Source organism: Myotis daubentonii, chromosome 7, assembly GCF_963259705.1.
Source record: "Myotis daubentonii chromosome 7, mMyoDau2.1, whole genome shotgun sequence".
NCBI classification, from domain to species: Eukaryota; Metazoa; Chordata; class Mammalia; order Chiroptera; family Vespertilionidae; genus Myotis; species Myotis daubentonii.
Window position 1 is genome coordinate 46,862,947 of NC_081846.1, and position 20,048 is coordinate 46,882,994.

The 20,048-nt window shown below is 41.7% G+C and overlaps 1 protein-coding gene across 4 annotated transcripts in view; it reads left to right on the top strand.

Annotated features, from left to right (window-relative positions):
* The window catches only part of METTL8 (methyltransferase 8, tRNA N3-cytidine), an 84,262-nt gene that overhangs the window by 24,082 nt on the left and 40,132 nt on the right, over window positions 1-20,048 (top strand). For 2 of the 4 annotated variants that reach the window (XR_009453821.1, XM_059704126.1), the window contains exons 2-3: window positions 3,737-3,823; window positions 5,046-5,200. Coding sequence is in view for 3 of the 4 variants with exons in the window: in XM_059704126.1 (XP_059560109.1) it covers window positions 5,058-5,200 (143 nt within the window). In the remaining variant the exon portion in view is untranslated. Of the gene's footprint in view, window positions 1-3,736; window positions 3,824-5,045; window positions 5,201-10,963; window positions 12,562-20,048 lie in introns of those variants that run through there. The other 2 variants (XM_059704128.1, XM_059704129.1) reach the window with 2 other exon arrangements.

Here is a 20,048-nt window from a genome sequence, read left to right on the forward strand (position 1 = left end):
TGAGGAATTGCCATACTATTTTCCATAGCAGCTGCACCATTTTATATCCCACTAGCAATGCACAAAGATTCTAATCTCTCCATATCCTTGCCAACATTTATTTTCTTTCTTTCTTTCTTTTTTTTTTTTTTTTTAATAGCCATCCTGCCCTGACCAGTGTGACAGTTGGTTGAGCATCATCTCGTGCACCTAGAGGTCACAGGTTCAATTCCCAGTCAGGACATGTGCCTGGTTTGTGGGCTCAATCCCTAGTAGGGGGCCTGTAGGAGGCAGCCAATCAATGTTTCTCTCTCCATCTCTCTCTAAAATCAATGAAAACATATTTTAAAAAATAATAGTTGTCATCCTAATGGATGTAATGTTTGTTTTTCTTTAAATTACAAATTTATTTAATAAATTTAGGGCTGTTTAGATTTTTTCTTGTGCTGTTTTGTTGTGTTGTTATTGGTAAATTTTGTTTTCAAGGCATTTGTCCCATGTAATAAATGGAATAAAATTACTCATAATAGCTCCTAATTAGCTTTTCTACATCTATAGGGTCTGTGGTGAAGTCCCTTTTCATTTCTGTTGTTAGAAATTTGTATTTTCTGAAACAAAGATATTTGAGATAATTCTTGCCAGGGGTTTATTAATCTTTTCAAAGAACCAACTTTTGACTTGGATATTTTGAGTTTTATCCATTTTTCTATTCGATTGATTTCTGCTTTTTATTATTTATGTCTTTCTACTTACTTTGCACCTAATTTACTATTTTTCTGCCTTTTAAACAAATATATGGTTTTATTGATTTTAGAGAGAGGAAGGGAGAGGGAGAAAGAGATAGAAACATCAGTGATGAGAGAGAATCATCAGTTGGCTGCCTCCTACTGGGGATGGAGCCCACAACCTGGGCCCACCCTGACCCACAATCAAACCATGACCTCCTGGTTCAAGGGTTGATGCTCAACCACTGAGCAACACCAGCCGAGTTGCCTTCTTAAGATTTAAGCTGAGATCATTGATTTAAGATGTTTCTTTCTTTCTAATAAATTTTCCTCTAAACATTGCTTTAGTAACATTACATCCTATAAGATTTCATTATTATTCAGTTAACATATTTTCTTAGTTTGCCTTAACATTTACTAACTCATGTAAATCTTTGATCCATAGGTTATTTAGAAGTTGCTTAATTTCTAAATAGGAATTTTTCTAGATATTATTACGTTTGGATAGAAAAGGAAAAATCAACAATTTGCTTCTGTAAGAGAAGCACTTTAAATGTAAACATATAAATACATTTTTTAAAAAGATATGTCATAAACAACAATGCATAACACAGTTGGTAGGGTTATATTAGTATTAGACAAAGTACAGTTCAAGAAAATTATTATTATCAGAGATAAGGAAATATATTTATTAATAAGTCAGTTCATCAAAAATATTAACATTTAATATTATTATGGTCAGAAAGTATACTCCATATGACTTTAATACTTTGGAATTTATTGAGACTTGTTTTATAGTCTAGGATATATGGTCTTTTTTTAGGGTCTACCTTGGCGAATGTTCCATGTTCACTTGAAAAGAATGTGTATTCTGCTGTTATTAGATACATTGTTCTTTCTATAAGTGTCATTTAAAGTAAGTTGATAATCCTCAAATCTTTTCTATCTTTATTGATTTTTTGATAGTTTATTTCTTAGTGTTGTTCTATTTATTGCTGAGAGAGGGATATTAAAATCTCCACGTATTAATGTGATTTTGTTAATTTCCTCTTTTAAAAAATTGTGTTCATTTTTGCTTCATGTATTTTAAAGCTTTGTTATTATGCACATGCACATTTAGGATTGTTATCTCTTGATGAATTGGTTCGCCATTATTAAATGTCCCATTTTAGCTCTGAAATAGTCTTTTTAAAAAGCCTACTTTGTCTATTAATATAGCATTACCAGTAGTTCTCATGTAGTATTTCATGGTAGCTCTTTTTAATATTGTAATATATTTGTATTTTTGTATTTAAAGTGTTTCTCTTATAGACAGTATATAGTGGGGTCTTGCTTTTTCTTACAAATTGACAATCTATGTATTTTCATTGGAATTCATTTATATTGAATGTAAGATATGGTTGGGTTTATATATGCCTCCTTGGTCTTTGATTACTAATTGTCCCATCTGTTTTTTATTTCCTCTGTTCTTCCTTCTTTCCAGTGAATGGAATATTTTTAGCTGTACCTCTTTGTGTTATTTCAAATAAAAATACTACTTACCCATACAGTTTCATTTTGCAAATAATATCTTAATTAATCCTGTTTTCAAATTAGGGTATGCTAAGAGTTAAAAGTGGGTACATAAAGAGAGTGCAACACTCTGGTAGCAGAAACCAACTTTCTCCACTGGAATTCTGGCTAACCCTGCTCTTCTCTTTTTTCCCCCCATCACAAAATAGAACCGTGGCCTAGTAAACATAAAGCTATCATGATAGTCATATCATGAAGCACATATTTCTCTATCACTACAGTCAGTGTAACTGGATAGCTGCCTGTGCACTGTCACACTCTTCTGTCACTTCCTTCTTCCACACCGTAAGGATCTTAGGAGCTACCCTGGAAAATATGAAGAACTTCCTTCTAATTAAATTGATATCAGACAAGTATCATTTTTGTGTAATCAGTCAAACAGTTCACGAGCAGCTTGGTGCTGTCCTTTGACGCTTGCAGTTTACTGGAGAAGGCATTCGTGTATTAATGATATTTCTTATTCAAATTTATATATTTATATAATAAAAATATAAAGAGCAAAGCTATGACTGTTACAGATAGTAAAAATAAATAAAGATGCTTTTTTAGTTAATTAGAAAGACAGCTGCCTAAGCAGGACAAATTGCCACACACTTAGGTCCTGGCCACACTGTATACTCTCTACAGGCTGGCAGCCTGCAAGGCACACACATCTCCGACATTTTCCTGAATTGCCTAATATCCAATCTGCTGAAGACTTTTTGTCTCCAACTGTGTATAGAGGTTCTTAGTCATTTATAGTGAGAGAAACTCATATATTATTTTTCTCTCTCTCCCGCTTCTATATGTAGACAGACATACGTAAGTGTCACATGATTATTTGAAGGATTGAAATTTCATTTTGATTTGGGTGGAATACGTTTACATCATTTTACACTTTTGAGTATGAATTGCCTCTCCAGGTGTAATCACTTTCTACTTTTCAGCATAGAGATTTTATGAGTAGTATTCAGTGCAGGAAGAGAGCTGTAAAAATAATTGTGCAAGGAGGGTTTTGTTAGTCTTACGTGGCACACTGGCAGGAGAACAGAACAAAGGCCTATCGGAGGAAAGGTAGTGGCAGCAGAGCATTTAACTTCATTGCTTCAACCAAGGAGCTTGCATTTAGTGGAGAAGGAAAAGCAAACAAAAAACAGGAGATCGGCACTAGCTATTGAATGTTTTATTTCTCGTCACTGTTAGTCACACGTGAATAGAACCATTACAGTCTTTTTGGTGTGTATAACTAAGCTTTTTTTTTTTCATATGGAAAATCTTGAATTTTATGTTCAAAAACACAATGAGATGTTTTTGACATTCTGCAGTTCATTTTGAAATTCACGGTCTTAAAAACCCATTGACTTTCAATAAGGTGGTAAAGGGTGTACAGTACATGTCATTTTTATGCCTAATAGCACCTTGGATAGTCTCTAGTGCATATTGTGTACACACACCTTATAGAATCTGTTTCTACCTGACAGCTTACAGCATTAGACTGAATGTCGTGGTGCACAACTGAATGGGAGTGAAATGTCGAGCTGTATTACAATGGATTCTTACTGGAAAAAGTGAGATCTTTAGAGCTTCTTTTTTAGACTTTTCTATAAACATTTTAAACTGACATATTTGCCAATACGTAACTAAGATGACATACTAATTAAATGTTTATATTATTCTTCCAGAAATGGGGATGGATTTGGCTAGACAACTGATGAACTAGAATTAAAACATGTGTTTTGTATAGGGAAACCAATTTTGCAAATGTATTATTGACTATTTTTTAAAAAATGTATTTTTATTGATTTCAGAGAGGAAGGGAGAGGGAGAGAGAGAGAGAAACGTCAGTGATGAGAGAATCATTGACTGGCTGCCTCCTGCATGCCCCACACTAGGCATCAAGCCCGCAACCCCAGGCATATGCCCTGACCGGGAATGGAACCATGATCTCCTGGTTCATAGGTCAAAGCTCAACCACTGAGCCATGCCTGACTTGACTATTCTTAAAAGTATATGTATACAGGGTTGTTAGAGTTAAGAATGGCTGGGATCATATCTTAATATAATATGTCCTTATTTATTTGACTAATTTTCATATTATTTAACTCAGCCCAGGCAATGAGACAATAGGTTTGTTTTCTTATTCTACTACTATACTTGGGGTTTTAGTCTAGTGGTCACAAAATTTCTCCTAGAAATATGTTTTCCTAGAATTCTAACACAAGAATAATAAAATCACTTAAAACCTTTTAGTACTCAAAATCCAGATTCTGGGTTTACATGCTTTGGCCACATGCTAAAAATTAAGTAAGCAAATGCCAAACAAGGCAAAGTTGGTTAAGGCTGTGACTTATAGGATTGTCAGCCAATGTCGAACACTAAATACTCTTTTTCCTTCTCTTAGCCTGGAAATACTTGAGAGAAAAAACTGTCATACCCATCTTTCATTTAAAGTTATTCAGTTTGCCCAGCCAGTGTGGCTTAGTGGTTGAGCATCAACCTATGAACCAGGAAGTCATGGTTCGATTCCCAGTCAAGGCATATACCTGGGTTGCAGGCTTGATCCCCAAGAAGGGGGCATGCAGGAGGCAACTGACCAATGATTCTTTCTCATCATTGATGTTTCTATCCCTCTCTCCCTCTCTCTTCCTCTCTGAAATCAATAAAAATATATTTAAGTTATTTAGTTTGCATGTCCTTTCACAGGTTGTAAACCTCTTGGACCAATTTTTGGCTATTAGATAAACAGTACACTGTTTAATCCATATTGACTGATTGTTTGTAATTTTTTAGGTACTAATTAGGATGAATGGGATTTGGAGAAATTCGATTTCCTGTCTAAGGATAAGAAATGTGCCACACAGATACCAAAGTGGTTATCACCCAGCAGTCCCTCTGGGATCAAGGATTCTAACTGACCCAGCCAAAGTTTTTGAGCACAACATGTGGTGAGTTATCTGCTTACTAGGTCTGATAATTATGTATGTATATTAAACATCAACAGTGATACTATTTTCATTTAGTGCCAAGAAAGGATTTTTAATGCTGATCACTTATGTGGTGGAGGCTCACTGATCTTAATTTAACACGTTAAGCGCCATGTCAGTCACCGGTGACTGACGCTATACTTTGCGTCCAGACCGGTCAGTCACTGGTGCTGCCCGCATATTGGTGAAATCGGATATCCCGGGCTAAACGGAAAGGAAGACAAAACGGGCTGGGCACTTACATGTTAAGAGTTGCCAGTTCTAATTTCTTTGCAAATGGAATTAGAAAAGTGAAACTTGCCCATGCTTTCCTCGGCTTTGGGGTTCTTGCAGGCCCTCCCTGCTCACCCTGATTTGCTGGTGTTATCACTCTAGGCCTCTTTTCTAGGTAGCATCTTCCTCATGCCCCACAGGCCCTTCTTCTTTGCAAGTACTTGTCAGTCAACAAATGTATATTCAGTACTTGCTGCTTCTAGACACTCAGAAGAACACGCTGGTGTGACTCTACTCCATGCTCTCAGGAAATCTACCCTCTATTTGGAAAGAGATATTTAGAGAAAATTTGTATAATTAGCAATACAAGCAGCAAATTGTAAGGGGCCAGCGTGTTCTTACAAGGCATATTGGCATATGCCTTGTAAGAACAACTCAGCAATGCAAAATCACTTCTGTTTTAGCATAGTCTGAAGGTTTCTTTTTTTCTTTTTTAACTTCAGCTTCATTGAAGTATAATTGACATATAAAGGAAGATTTATTTAAGTGGGGAAAGTGAGATTAGAAGTATTTATTCCGTCTCTAGTACCTAGTATAGCAGTGGTTCTCAACCTTCTGGCCCTTTAAATACAGTTCCTCATGTTGTGACCCAACCATAAAATTATTTTCATTGCTATTTCATAACTGTAATGTTGCTACTGTTATGAATCGTAATGTAAATATCTGATATGCAGGATGGTCTTAGGCGACCCCTTGGAAAGGGTCGTTCGACCACCAAAGGGGTCGCAACCCACAGGTTGAGAACCGCTGTACTATAGTGTCTGACACATAAATATTTGTGGGCTCTAGCCGATTTGGATCAGTGGATACAGCATCAGCCCACAGATTGAGGGTCCCTGGTTTGATTCCAGTCAAGGGGACGGACCTCAGTTGCAGGCTCGATCCCCAGGCTTGGTTAGGGCTCATGTGTGAGGCAACCAATTGTTGTGTCTCTCTCACATCAATGTTTCTCTCTCTGTGTCTGTCCCCCTCCCACTCTCTCTCTAAAAAAAGAAATCAATGAAAAAATATCCTCAGGTGAGGATTACAAATAAATAAGTATTTGTGGAATAATGACCTGGATAGGTAAAACTGAAGTAAGGGCATTCTAAGTGGGTAGAAAGTCATAAAACACAGAGATAAGGAAGTATAAGGCATAATCAGGAGACAGTGAACAGGATAGTTTGCCAAAATAAAGGCTCTTCTAGGAGTTTGGTGAACGGTAAGGTGGAATGATCTAGTCCAGTTATAGGGGTGGGAGCAAGATTGTGCATGGTCCTGAATTCAGAGTTGAGGTATAAGGCATGATAGAGCCACTGAAGAGAAATTGCTTTTTACCTAGTTTAGTAAATATATGTATTTTGTAACAGCATGCTGGACAGAACAGCAGGTAGAACTACAAGCAGGTAGAACTACAAGCAGGTAGAACTACAAGCAGGAAGGGGCCAGTGAGAGAAAATTTTCGAAGGAAAAATAACTAAAACTTGGTGCTTTTGTAGAATAAAGGAAAAGGAGGCATTTGACTGAAATTTTGATCCTAGCTGACTAATAGAAATAGGAAAATCAAGAGGTAAATTGATTTTTTTTAATTTGGAAGAAAATGGTGAATTTAGGTTTAGGTGTTTTGAATAGGCTTTGGGAGCAGAACATTCTGGGGAAAATGTCCTGAACACAGGCTCTGCCACTCGGAAGAGAGGAAGGGGCCAAGATTAAAGATGTGAAGTTACATGATATCTACAGACAAAATTGTTTTCTGACTACCTTCGGGAACAAGGTCTCTAGGACTAGGAAAGTGATTTGTGGATTTTTTATATTGTTATTGCAACAATATAAATTTTTAAAGGAAGTAGGTTGAGGAGAAACAACAAGATGGCGGTGTAGGTAAATGCAGTACTCACATCCTCCCACAACCACATCAAAATTACAACTAAAATACAGAAGAACCATCATTCAAAACTGCCTAAAATCTGGCTGAATAGAAAACCTACAACTAGAGAATTAAAGAAGAAAGCACATTGAGATTGGTCGGAGGGGCAAAGGCATAAAACGGGCTGTCTGACACCCATGTGTGGTGTTTTTAATTGAGAGGGATATATATCTTGGCTGAGGAGGCCTCCCGTGAAGAGCAAGTGAAGACCAGGCCTCCAGAGCTGGGAAGAGAAGTCCCTATAACTTCAGGCTATAAAACCAGTGGGGATTGTGGCTGAGTGACACAGAGGCTGCTGGAGTCCCGGGCAATTCCTCTTAAAGGGCCGGCACACGGACTTATTCAGACTCACTCCCTTGGAGCTCCAGCACTGGGACAGCAGTTTGAAAGGATCTAGGGCAGCCGTGAGCAAACTACGGCCCGCGGGCCGGATCCGGCCCGTTTGAAATGAATAAAACTAAAAAAAAAAAGACCGTACCCTTTTATGTAATGATGTTTACTTTGAATTTATATTAGTTTACACAAACACTCCATCCATGCTTTTGTTCCGGCCCTCCGGTCCAGTTTAAGAACCCATTGTGGCCCTTGAGTCAAAACGTTTGCCCACCCCTGATCTAGGGCCATACGGGAAGGAACTAAATTGTCATCAGGGCAGGAATTGCAGGGGCAGCTGTCTCCTAGACAAAAGTGCTGGCAGAAGTCATTGTTCCTCCTGCTAAGATCTCCCCCCACACAGAGCTCACTGGCAGGTACCATAGCTGAGTCTTAATCAACCTGGCCCATTCTGTTTGCCCAGCCCTGAGATCTCACCCCACCCAATTTGCAGCCTCACCCTAGCTGTTTGCAGTAGCTTTTCCATATGTCCTGGCTCAGGCTTCAGACTTTCCTAAAATTTCTCAAACAAGGAGCAGCTGGACTCAGGGTGCCCCATACTTCTTGATAAGTGACCCCAGGCTCGGCACTAGTAGCAGCTTGCCAAGGTTCACAGCTTGGCCTCTCCTAGGTACCTCCAAGGCCAACACAAGTAGCAGCCATCTGCAGATCGTTCTATAGCTCCTGCTGGGTAGGTGGCCCAGGCAGGGCAAAGACAGTGGCAGACTTTGCACCTTTTGGGAGGCCTCAGAGCCAGTGCACCTGGTGAACAACTTCAGATCATGCCACATTACAACTCTACCATATCCATGAGTGGCACACTCAAGGGGCGGACCCAGTGAGCACCAAAACCCCACTGAAGCAAGTCCTGTTCTGTAGGGGTGTCTCCTGCACAGCAGCTCTTCTGCTGTAGTCGCAGCTGGCCCTCACAGCCAATTGCCCTGGGGGTCAATTCCTCCTAGTGATGCCAACAGCCATCAAGCCTCAACTACAACAGGTCATTGCACACAGCCCTCATAGGAGCCACACCTAGAGTACCCAGTTCAGGTGACTGGCGAGGTTGAGCAACTGGGCCCTATAGGACACTTACTACACAAGGCCACTTTACCAATTCCAAGAGACATAGCAGCTCTACCTAATACATAGAAACAAACACAGGGATGCAGCCTAAACACAGAGGCAAAGAAACATCACAAATGAAAGAACAGGAGAAATTTCCAGAAAAAAAGAACTAAATGAAATGGAAACAAGCAAGCTACTGGATATGGAGTTCAAAACAGTGGTTATAAGGAGGCTCAAGGAACTTAATGAGAACTTCAAGGAACTTAGAATGTCGACAACATAAAAAAGGATCAGTCAGAAATGAACAATATACTAACTGAGATGAAGAATAATTTACAGGGAATCAACAGTAGAATAGAGGATGCTGTGACTCAAATCAGCGATTTGGAATATGAGGAAGCAAAAAACACCCACTCAAAAGAGCAAAAAGAAAAAAGAATCCAAAAATATGAAAATAGTGAAAGGAGCCTCTGGGACAACTTCAAGCGTACCAACATTCGCATCTGGGGTGCTGAAAGAAGAAATAGAGAAAGAAATTGAAAACCTACTTGAAGAAACAATGACAGAAAACTTCCCCTACCTGGTGACAGAAACAAGTCCAGGAAGTACAGAGAGTCCCAAACAGGAGGAACACAAATAGGCCCACACCAGGACACATCATAAAATGCCAAGGGTTAAAGACAAAGAGAGAATCTTAAAAGCAGCAAAAGAAAAGCTGTTAGTTGTCCCAGTGGCTCCTTATACCTTCCTCATGTTTTTTCTTTTTTTTTTTCTTTTTTGCTCCCTTGTAGAAGGGAGTGCCCATACAGCTGTCAGCTGATTTCTCAACAGAAACTTTGTAGGCCAGAGGGAGTGGCAAGAAATATTCAAAGTGATAAAAAGCAAGGACCTAAAACCAAGGTTACTCTACCCAGCAAAGCTATCATTTAGAATAGAAGGTCAGGAAAAGAACTTCACAGACAAGAAAAAGCTAAAGGAGTTCATCACTACCAAACCATGAAATGTTGAAGAGTCTTCTTGAAGGAGAAGGAGAAGGAGAAGGAGAAGAATATGAACAAAAAATGGCAATAAATACATATCTATCAACAATTGAATCTAAAAATCAAAATCCTACATAATAAAAGGGTAATATGCAAATTGACCTTAACAGCAGAACGACTGGGAATGACTGGTCACTATGACACACACTGACCACCAGGGGGCAGACGCTCAATGCAGGAGCTGCCCACTGGTGGTCAGTGCACTCCCACACGGGGAGCTCTGCTCAGCCACAAGCCAGGCTGCCAGCTGCCAGTACAGCGGTGGTGGTGGGACCCGCTCCTGCCTCCTCAGCAGTGCTAAGGATGTCCGACTGCAGTTTAGGCCTGCTCCCTGCTGGCAAGTGGACATCCCCTGAGGGCTCCCGGGCTGCCAGAGGGATGTCTGACTGCCAATCCCTTGAGGAGCAGGCCTAAGCCAGCAGGTGGTCATCCCCCAAGGGGTCCCAGACTGCGAGAGGGCATAGGCCAGGCTGAGGGACCCCCCACCCCGAGTGCACCAATTTTTGTGCACCGGGCCTCTAGTAAATGAATAAGTAACCTAATGAACAAGATAAACTGATGAATAAAATAGAGTCAGAGATGTGGAAACATGGAACAGAATCTCAGTGGGGTGGGTGGAAAGAAATCAACCAAAGACCATATCTGCATATATGCATTACCCATGGACACAGACTATAGGGTGGTAAAGGCCTCAGGTGGGGCAGGATCCGAGTGGAGGAGAGCAATGGGGGAAAAAAGAGGGGGACATCTGTAATACGCTCAACAATAAAGATTTTAAAAAGAATTATTAACCATTTAAAAAAATAACAAAAATAAACGAAGTAGGTTGATCATTTATTAATTAGCCCTCTATTATACAAATGGTAGCCACTAGCCACATATGGTTATTGAGCGCTTGAAACCTGGTTAGTCTGAATTGAGATTTGCTGTAACATGTTGAAGACTTAATACAAAAAAGGTAAAATATATCATTTGTTAATTTTTATATTGAATTATATGTTAAAATGATATCATTTTGGATATATTGAATTAAATATGATATATTTTTAAAATTAATTTCACTCTTGACAGTACCACCCAGGGACCGAAGAGCAAGAGTGCCATGTTGAAGCGACTGCTACCATTCAGATTCCTCTTATTCCTGCAGCTGCCTCTGCTGGGGATGGGGCTGACCCCCACAGTCCTCACACCCAGTGGGAATGAAGCTCATTTACTCCTGACATCTACACCCGCTGGAGCCCTCAGTGTTTCCACCCTGCCCCTCCCAGAGGTCCAGTGTTTTGTATTCAATGTTGAGTACATGAATTGCACTTGGGACAGCAGCTCTGAGCCTCGGCCCACCAACCTGACTCTGCACTATTGGTACGGGAACTCTGGTCATGACAAAGTCCAGGAGTGTGGCCACTATCTATACTCTTCAGAGATCACTTCTGGCTGCTGGTTGGGAAAAGAGGAGATCCATCTCTACCAAACATTTGTTGTCCAGCTCCAGGACCCACAGGAACTTGGGAGGAAGACCAAAAAGAGGCTAAAACTGGCGGATCTGGTGATTCCCTGGGCTCCAGAGAACCTAACACTTCACAACCTGAGTGAATCGCAGCTAGAACTGAGGTGGAGCAGCAGATACTCTGTGGGCCACTGTTTGGAGCACCTGGTGCAGTACCGGAGTGACCAGGACCGCAGCTGGATTGAGCAGTCAGTGGGCCACAGATGTAGCTTCTCTTTGCCGAGTGTGGATGGGCAGAAACTCTACACGTTTCGTGTTCGGAGTCGCTATAACCCACTCTGTGGAAGTGCTCAGCATTGGAGTGAATGGAGCCACCCGATCCACTGGGGCAGCCATACTCCAAAGAAGCCCATCGTGCCCCCATCACTGTTTGCACTGGAAGCTGTGCTCATCCCCCTTGGCTCTATGGGACTGATTGTTAGTCTCATCTTTGTGTACTGCTGGCTAGAAAGGACCGTACCCCGAGTTCCTACCCTCAAGAGCCTGGAGGATCTGGTTATCAAATACCATGGGAACTTTTCGGCCTGGAGTGGTGTGTCTAAGGAACTGGTGGAGAGCCTGCAGCCAGACTACAGTGAAAGGCTCTGCCACATCAGTGAGATTCCCCCAAAAGGAGATGCTCTAGAGGAGAGGCCTGGGGGCTCCCCCTGCAGCCAGCATAGCTCCTCCTGGACTCCCCCATCTTACACCCTATAACCTGAAACCTGAGCCCTGATACCCTGACAGAACCCCAGGGTCCTGTAGCCCTAAATTGTACTACCCCTTCTCCAGCCAGCCTGGGCCCAATGCTCCCCTCACCCCAACTGTGGCTGATTTTGAATTGTGTGCCCCCTATTACTGCTCCCTCATTCAATATCTCCTCCTTAAGAATTGCCCCTTTGTCCTGTACATGTTTGTCATCTCCCTCAATCCAACCTTTCCTCTTCCTAGAATTCTTTCTCCCTCCCTCCCAACTTCTTTCCATCTACCCTTCCATTGTTCCCGAATCAATGAGAAATAGTTTCTGTTGATAATAAAAATAAATAAATAAAATAAAATTAATTTCTTTTTAACTTTTTAAAAATGTGTCTACTAGAAAGTTATAAATTACATTTGCGGCTAATGTTATACTCTTGGACAGTTGCTGAATTAAAACCATTTTGAGCACCATCACCAATATGGACAGTTGTGTCTTGTGAGATTATTGCTAGGCAATTAAACTCCTAGAAGATCTTCTGGTCCTAGGCAAGCTTCTCCTTTACCAGTTCTTTTCCTCCTTTAGACGAGTGACTTAGCTATATATGTTCTCTTTTTCCATCTGCTGCCCCAGCTCTTTTTGCGCAAGATTCCTGCCTACTCATTTAAGCTCTATTCTTTCATAGGCTGTCCAGGAAACAAGGGTCAACTGGTCCAGTGGCTAGCTTTGGGCTGCTGCACACGAATCCCTTGGCGAGTTATTATTTCGCTGGGTCTAGCAATAATGGCCCAGAACATTTTAATTTGAAATAGCTCTTTTAGTAATTCCGTTGAGCAGCGAGGTTTAAGAATCCATGGTTCAGTCTAATGGCTTTCAAACTTTTCTTTAGCAGGAGAATTTCTTTTCCAAGTGAAGTCTTAACATAGAATCCCAATATTTCTTTAAAATGTGTTTTTTATTGATTTTAGAGAGGAAGGGAGATTGGGAGAGAGAAACATAGACCGGTTGCCTCATGTATGCACCCAGACCGGGTTTTGAATCCACAACCTGGACTTGTGCCCTGACCAGAAATCAAACCAGTGAAACTCTCAGTGCACAGGCTGACGCTCAACTGACTGAGCCACACTGGCCAAGGCTAGGGTCCTAATATTTAAAAGGTAAAAACAAACCTTCTCTGAATGAAGTGGACCTGGAGACCTAGGGCATCACCTCCTCCCTTTTCCTCCACCTCCCTTTTCCTCTTCCACATCTCATCCCTCACTGGCAGCCAGGCGGACCTTCAGGGTTCTGTCGATCAAAGTTTGAGAAACCTTGATTGAATCTTGTCAGGCATTCTTATCCATAGCATACCCCACAAGGGGTTCTCCAGCCTGTGCCAGAATGCCTCCAGTGACCTCTCCAAAGGCAGAGATGCTGTGACAGTGACTTAATAGGAAAGGAGTTGCTTCACACGGACTGAAAACCAGAAGACTGGTTTACTTTCCCGTCCTTCAAGTCTAAAATTCTGTCCAAAAGTTCTCCCTTCTTCATCTTCTTTATATGTTAAGAGTAATGTTTCCTTTCTTGGTGAATTTTGATTTTTTAAAGTTGTTTCTAGAAAAGCATATGTCATTTTTCTCTCAGAGATGTTAGAATTGTCTACAGTTTGTTTCTCTTTAGCCTTGCGGTAAGGAATATTTATTCTGTACTGGAGGCCTGGTGCACGGATTCATGCACTGGTGGGGTCCCTCAGCCTGACGTGCAGGGATCGGCCGAAATCAGCAGTCCTACACCCCCTGAGGGATGTATTAGTGTGTGAAGGGCAGGCAGCTGGGGAGGAGCCTGAGCCCGGGCCCGGGCCACGTGCCACACTGCTCCCGCTCATCCTGGCCCCGCTGTGCCTGCTGCAGCCACCATTCAGTAGGCATGCTGCCGCTCCACTGTGGTCTCCACGCACCGTCCTAGGGCGATACTGGTGTGCCCATGACTGAGAAGCAGTCGTGGGCTCACACCCAGTCCTGGTCCTGGTCCGGATTGGGGAGGGGTGTGCAGGGGGAGTGTCCATAGCTGTTCTTGCCAGCCATCAGCCTGGCATCTGGTGCCCATTGGTAAGCTGAGCAGCGCTCCCGCTGTGGGAGCACACTGACCACCGGGGCATAGCTCCTGCATTGAGTGTCTGCCCCCTGGTGGTCAGTGCACATCAAAGCTACCGGTTGAGTGGTCAGTCACTAGGCTTTTATATATATAGGTATGATCCTCTTTTTAATATCTTCTTGAGAAAAAATAGTCCCCTTTTTAGTCAGTTTCTAATATCCTGAGAAAGGTTTGCCCTTCCGATTCTGGATATTTGTATTATTAGTATCTACATCTGCCTATAGTTTTTTAAATAATTTGGTGAAGTGAATTTCACAAAACATAAAATTAATCATTTTAAATTGAACAATTCAGTGGCATTAATTACATTCACAGTTTTGTGCAACCAGCACCTCTGTCCATTTCCAAAACATTTCCATCACTCCAAAGTAAAATCCCTCACTCATTAAGCAGTTATCCTCACCCTGAAGTCCCCCAGCCCCTGACAATCAACAATCTGTGTTCTGTCTCTACAGATTTGCCTCTTCCAGATATTTCATATAGATGGAATCACATGATAGGTGACCTTTTGTGGAAGGCTTCTTAACGTAATGTCTTGGAGGTCATCCATATTGTAGCAGTATCAGTACTTCATTTTCATGGCTAAATAATGTTCTGTTGTATGCATATACCACAGTTGGTTTATCCATTCACCCACTGATGGAAATTTTGACTATTCCCACCCTTTGATGCTTGTGAATAGAGATGCTTTGAACATGTGTATATATGTACTTGTTTTAGTTCTTGTTTTCAATTCTTTGAGGTATTTGAGTTGGAATGGAGTTGCGGGGTCACATAGTAATTCTATTTTTAACTTTTTGAGGACCTACCAAGCTGTTTTCCATAGTAACTGAACCATTTTATATTCTTCTGATAGTCTTTTAATTATATTTAGTACATTTATTAATTTGGGGGGTGGGCATTGACATAAAACTGTATTCAGAATGCTTTTGAGAAATGGCCCAGAGATCTGTCTGCATTGAGCAAGTTAAACAGTTACTTGGAAAAATCACTCTTCATTCCATGCTGTTCCAAGTGTAAGTAGGTAGCAACTTTTCAGGGGAACCCTGACATTTATAAGAAAGCAGAAAGCAATTATCAGCTAGGCCAGTGGCTTTCAAGCTTTTTGGCATAATCCACAGTAAAAAGTACAGCTTCCATCATGAACCAGTATACATAAAATATGCTTATGAAATAGGAACAAAAGTTTTGTCCATTTTTACCATGTGACACATGCCCAGATAGTTTCCATTTATTTTTTTCTACTCTGTTTCTTTCTCTTTTTAATTGTCAGACTAAATTGATTTCTTGACTCACTAAGAGCTGTGACCTTTAGTTTAAAAAATACTGGTCTAAGCCATTCTCTGTAGATCCAAGGCAGGACCTGTATGTTGTGAAATGTCTTTCAATTATATAACCCATTTAAATAATAGTTTTCAGAATCCCAATTGAATTCAGATATCAAGAATTTTTTCTTATTATATAGTATGAATTTTCTTTAATCATTGTATTTATTCTGATTCCTCTTGCCCTGTTACATACACAGTTCTTTAATATAGATAAATATTTTATCTGTCTACCTTCATTATGACATTTGTCATTAGAGACTAGTTTAGATGTTGAGAGCACAGTCTGGCTGCCTGTCTAAACTTGGGAAGTTACTTTATCTATGCCTCAGTTTCTTCATCTTTAAAATGGAATAATATCTATTCTCATAAGAGTGCTGTGAGGATTAAATTAGTATCCTATCTAATAATAGACAAACATGGTAATTAACTGTACTTCCGACATGCTTCCCATTGGCTAATCAGGGTGATATGCAAATTAACTGCCAACCAAGATGGCGGCCAGCAGCCAGGCAGCTGAAGCGAACAGGAGACTTGCTTGCTCCAGTGATGGAGGAAGCCAAGGTTCCCCGCCTGCCGCCGCCCAGCTCTGAGCTGCACTCTAAGCAACTATGTTGCAATTATAGAAGCTAAACAATCCCCAGAAACCTGCTTTCAGCCAGCCGGGCCTCAGAGCTGGAGTTGCAACAGTGTTTCAATTATAGAAGCTAAACAAAGCCCAGATACCTGCTTTCAGCAGCCGAGGTCTCAGAGCTAGAGCCGAGCCTCAGAGCTAAAGCCGGCTCTCAGCTCCAGTGACAGCCATAGAAGGTAAATCCCAGAATAAAAAAAGAAAAAAAGGAGAGGTTGGGAGCTTCAGTTACCCGCCAGCCTGAAAACAGCCCTCAGCCCCTCACCCAGACTGGCCAGGCACCCCAGTGGGGACCCCCACCCTGAAGGGGGTGTGACCAGCTGAAAACAGCCATCATCCCCTCATCCAGGCTGGCCAGGCACCCAAGAGGGACCCCCACCCTGATCCGGGACACCCTTCAGGGCAAACCATTGGCCCCTACCCATGCACCAGGCCTCTATCCTATACAGTAAAAGGGTAATATGAAAACTGACCCTAACAGCAGAAAGACTGGGAATGACTAGTCACTATGACACACACTGACCACCAGGGGGCAGACGCTTAATGCAGGAGCTGCCCTCTGGTGGTCAGGGCGCTCTCACATGGGAGGAGCTCTGCTCAGCCACAAGCCAGGCTGATGGCTGCCAGTACAGCGGTGGTGGTGGGACCCGCTCCTGCCTCCTCAGCAGTGCTAAGGATGTCCGACTGCAGTTTAGGCCTGCTCCCTGCTGGCAAGTGGACATCCCCCGAGGGCTGCAGGGCTGCCAGAGGGATGTCTGATTGCCATCTTAGGCCCAATCCCCTGTGGAGCGGGCCTAAGCCAGCAGGTGGTCATCCCCCGAGGGGTCCCAGACTGCGAGAGGGCACAGGCCAGGCTGAGGGATCCCCTCCCCCCCGAGTGCACAAATTTTTGTGCACCGGGCCTCTAGTATATCCTATATAATAAAAGCCTAATATGCTAATCGACTGAATGGTGGAACGACTGGTTGCTATGATGTATACCTACCACCAGGGGGCAGATGCTTAATGCAGGAGCTGCCCCCTGGTGGTCAGTGTGCTCCCACAGGGGGAGCACCGCTCAGTCAGAAGCCGGGCTGACAGCTGGAGCGCAGCAGTGGTGGCAGGAGCCTCTCCCTCCTCCATGGCAGCACTAAGGATGTCCAACTCATGGCTTAGGCCCACGAAAATCCCCCAAAAGCTCCCTGCAGGTTGGGCTGAGGGACCCAACCCCCAAATGCATGAATTTTGTGCACCAGGCCTCTAGTATAATATAAAGTGTATACACATAGTAAATAAGCAACACATAAGAATCAGCTATCTTATTGTAACCATTTTCTAACATGTACTTTACTTATGTATCTATTTTACCTTCATTATTAGATTGATATGTTTCTTCAGAGAAGAGTTTAGCTATGTCTGTATCATAGCTATATTCCCCATATATTAAGCACCTAATAAATATGTTTGAAAAAAAAATATGTTTGAATAAGTGAATCAATATAGAGAAATATGAGATCCAGTCAATACCTATTAGAAGTTTATAACTAGACTGAGAGTTAATATAGTGGCTAAATATGGGCTTCAGAATAAAAAAAATTTCTGAATTTAAATCTTGACTCTATCCCTTTCAAGGTATGTGAACTTGAGCAAGTTCCTTCAGGGGATGTTGTGAGTATTAAAGAACATAAATATATAAAACTCTTAGTAGTAAGTTATCACTAAAAGGCATCATTCTTACTATTTTTAGATGGAGAATTGACATATATACCAATGAATAAAGAAACAATAAAGAGGAGTGTATGCAAGGTCATACAATGAAAACAGTGAAGAACACACTAATGGTCTGCAGAATAAAAAAGATTCCTTCTCTCTAAAGACACTTCTCTCTAAGAACCACTCTGTTATTTTCAATTACTTTGTTACAATAAATTCCCAGAAGTATAATTCATAGATCAAACAGTATAAGGTGTTTTTCCTCTTGGGTAGTGGTGGTGGTGGTGGTGGTTGTTAAACACTTGATTATTTTTAGTTTGTTTATTATTTGTTTCTATGCTTAAATTCTATTGCAATTGTATTTATTGCTTATAAACTTGAATGATTCTTATTGCTGTCTGTTGGGTTTGGGTATACATGAATCAGACTTTTCTAATATAAAGAACTACCATAAAGCTGCAGTTCTTGAGGAAGTCCCATAAATACAGTAGGAGCATTTTATAGGTTTCAGTGGGGATTCTGTAACTGTACAGTGGAAAATCTGTTCTGCAGTGGCTTAGGGTATAATATTACCCTCACTTAGCAGTTAAGAAAATGAAGCAACATAAAGAACAGTGTAAGGAAGTTAGAGCAATTTAAAAAATAACTAAACCTATTAAATGCTCAGGAAGAAGCAAGTTAAACAGTTTAAAACATGCTTAAAGCTAAAGACCACATATACTCCCATTGTCTCAGAGCTTGGTTCTTTATAGGGAAATGAATTGTTCTATTTTCTTTCTTATATGTTGTAGAAATTTACAGATGACTTGTCCCAGGCTTTATAGTACTTTCTTTTTTTAATTCCTCACCAGAGGATATGTTTTTTATTTGTTTGTTTGTTTCTTAAAGGATCTTTATTGAGGTAAAATTAATTACAATGTAATTTATTCCTTCTAAGTATACAGTTCAGTGATTTTTAGTAAATTTATAGTTATAACCATTACCTCAGTCCAATTTTAGAGCATTTACGTTACCCTAAGAGGATTTTTTATGCCAATTTTCAGGCATTGCCCTTTACAATTCCCAGTTACAGGCAATTACTAATCTACTTTTGGTTTTTATATGTTAGCGTTTTCTGGACATTTCATAGTAATGGAATCATACAATGTGTGGCCTTTTGCATGTGGATTCTTAGCATAATGTTTTTGAGGTTCATTCAAGTTATGTATATCAGTAGTTTGGTGGGTTTTGGTGCAGAAATACTACTATCCCATTGTGTGGATATTACACATTTATGTATCCTTTTATCATTTGATGGGTATTTAAGTTGTTTCCACTTTGGGGGTATTATAAAAATGCTGCTACGTGAATATTCGTGTTTATGAATATTTTTTGTGAGAACATATGTTTTTAGTTCTCTCCGATATAAACCTAAGAATAGAATTTCTGGGCCAGAGGATATGTTTTTATTGATTTTAGAGAGAGTTCAATGTGACAGAGAAACACCAATTGGTTGCCTCCCATCAAACCCACAACCTAGGCATGTGCCCTGACCAGGAATCGGAACTGCCACCTTTTGGTATATAGGATGACGCTCCAGCCAACTGAGTCACCCAGCCAGGGCAATAATACTATTTTATAAATAAATAGAGGCCCGGTGCACAAAAATTTGTGCACTCGGGGGGAGGGGGGCCCCTCAGCCCGGCCTGTGCCCTCTCACAGTCTGGGACCCCTTGGGAGATAACGACCTGCTGGCTTAGGCCTGCTCCCGGGTGGCAGAGGGCAGGCCCAATCCCTAGGTGCAGCCCCTGGTCGGGCTCAGAGCAGGGCCGATTGGGGAGTTGGGGCGCCGCCCCCTGTCATGCACAGAGCAGGGCAGATCAGGAGGTTGCGATGCCACCCCTCAAGGCAGGATCGATGGGGCCCATCAGGGGGTTGAGGAGCTCCCCCCTGTCACGCACAGAGCAGGGTCAATCGGGGTTGGGGAGCTCCCCCCTGTCATGCACAGAGCAGGGCCCATCAGGGGGTTGAGGAGCCCCCCTTTCACAGAGTAGGGCCTATAGGGGAGTTGGAACACCGCCCCCTGTCACAGAGCAGGGCGGATCAGGGGGTTGGGGTGCTGCCACTCTCCCACTCAGGGCAGGGCCTATGGGGAGGCTATGGCTCTACCCCATCACACACAGAGCAGGGCCTCTGGAGGGCGGGTGTTGGGG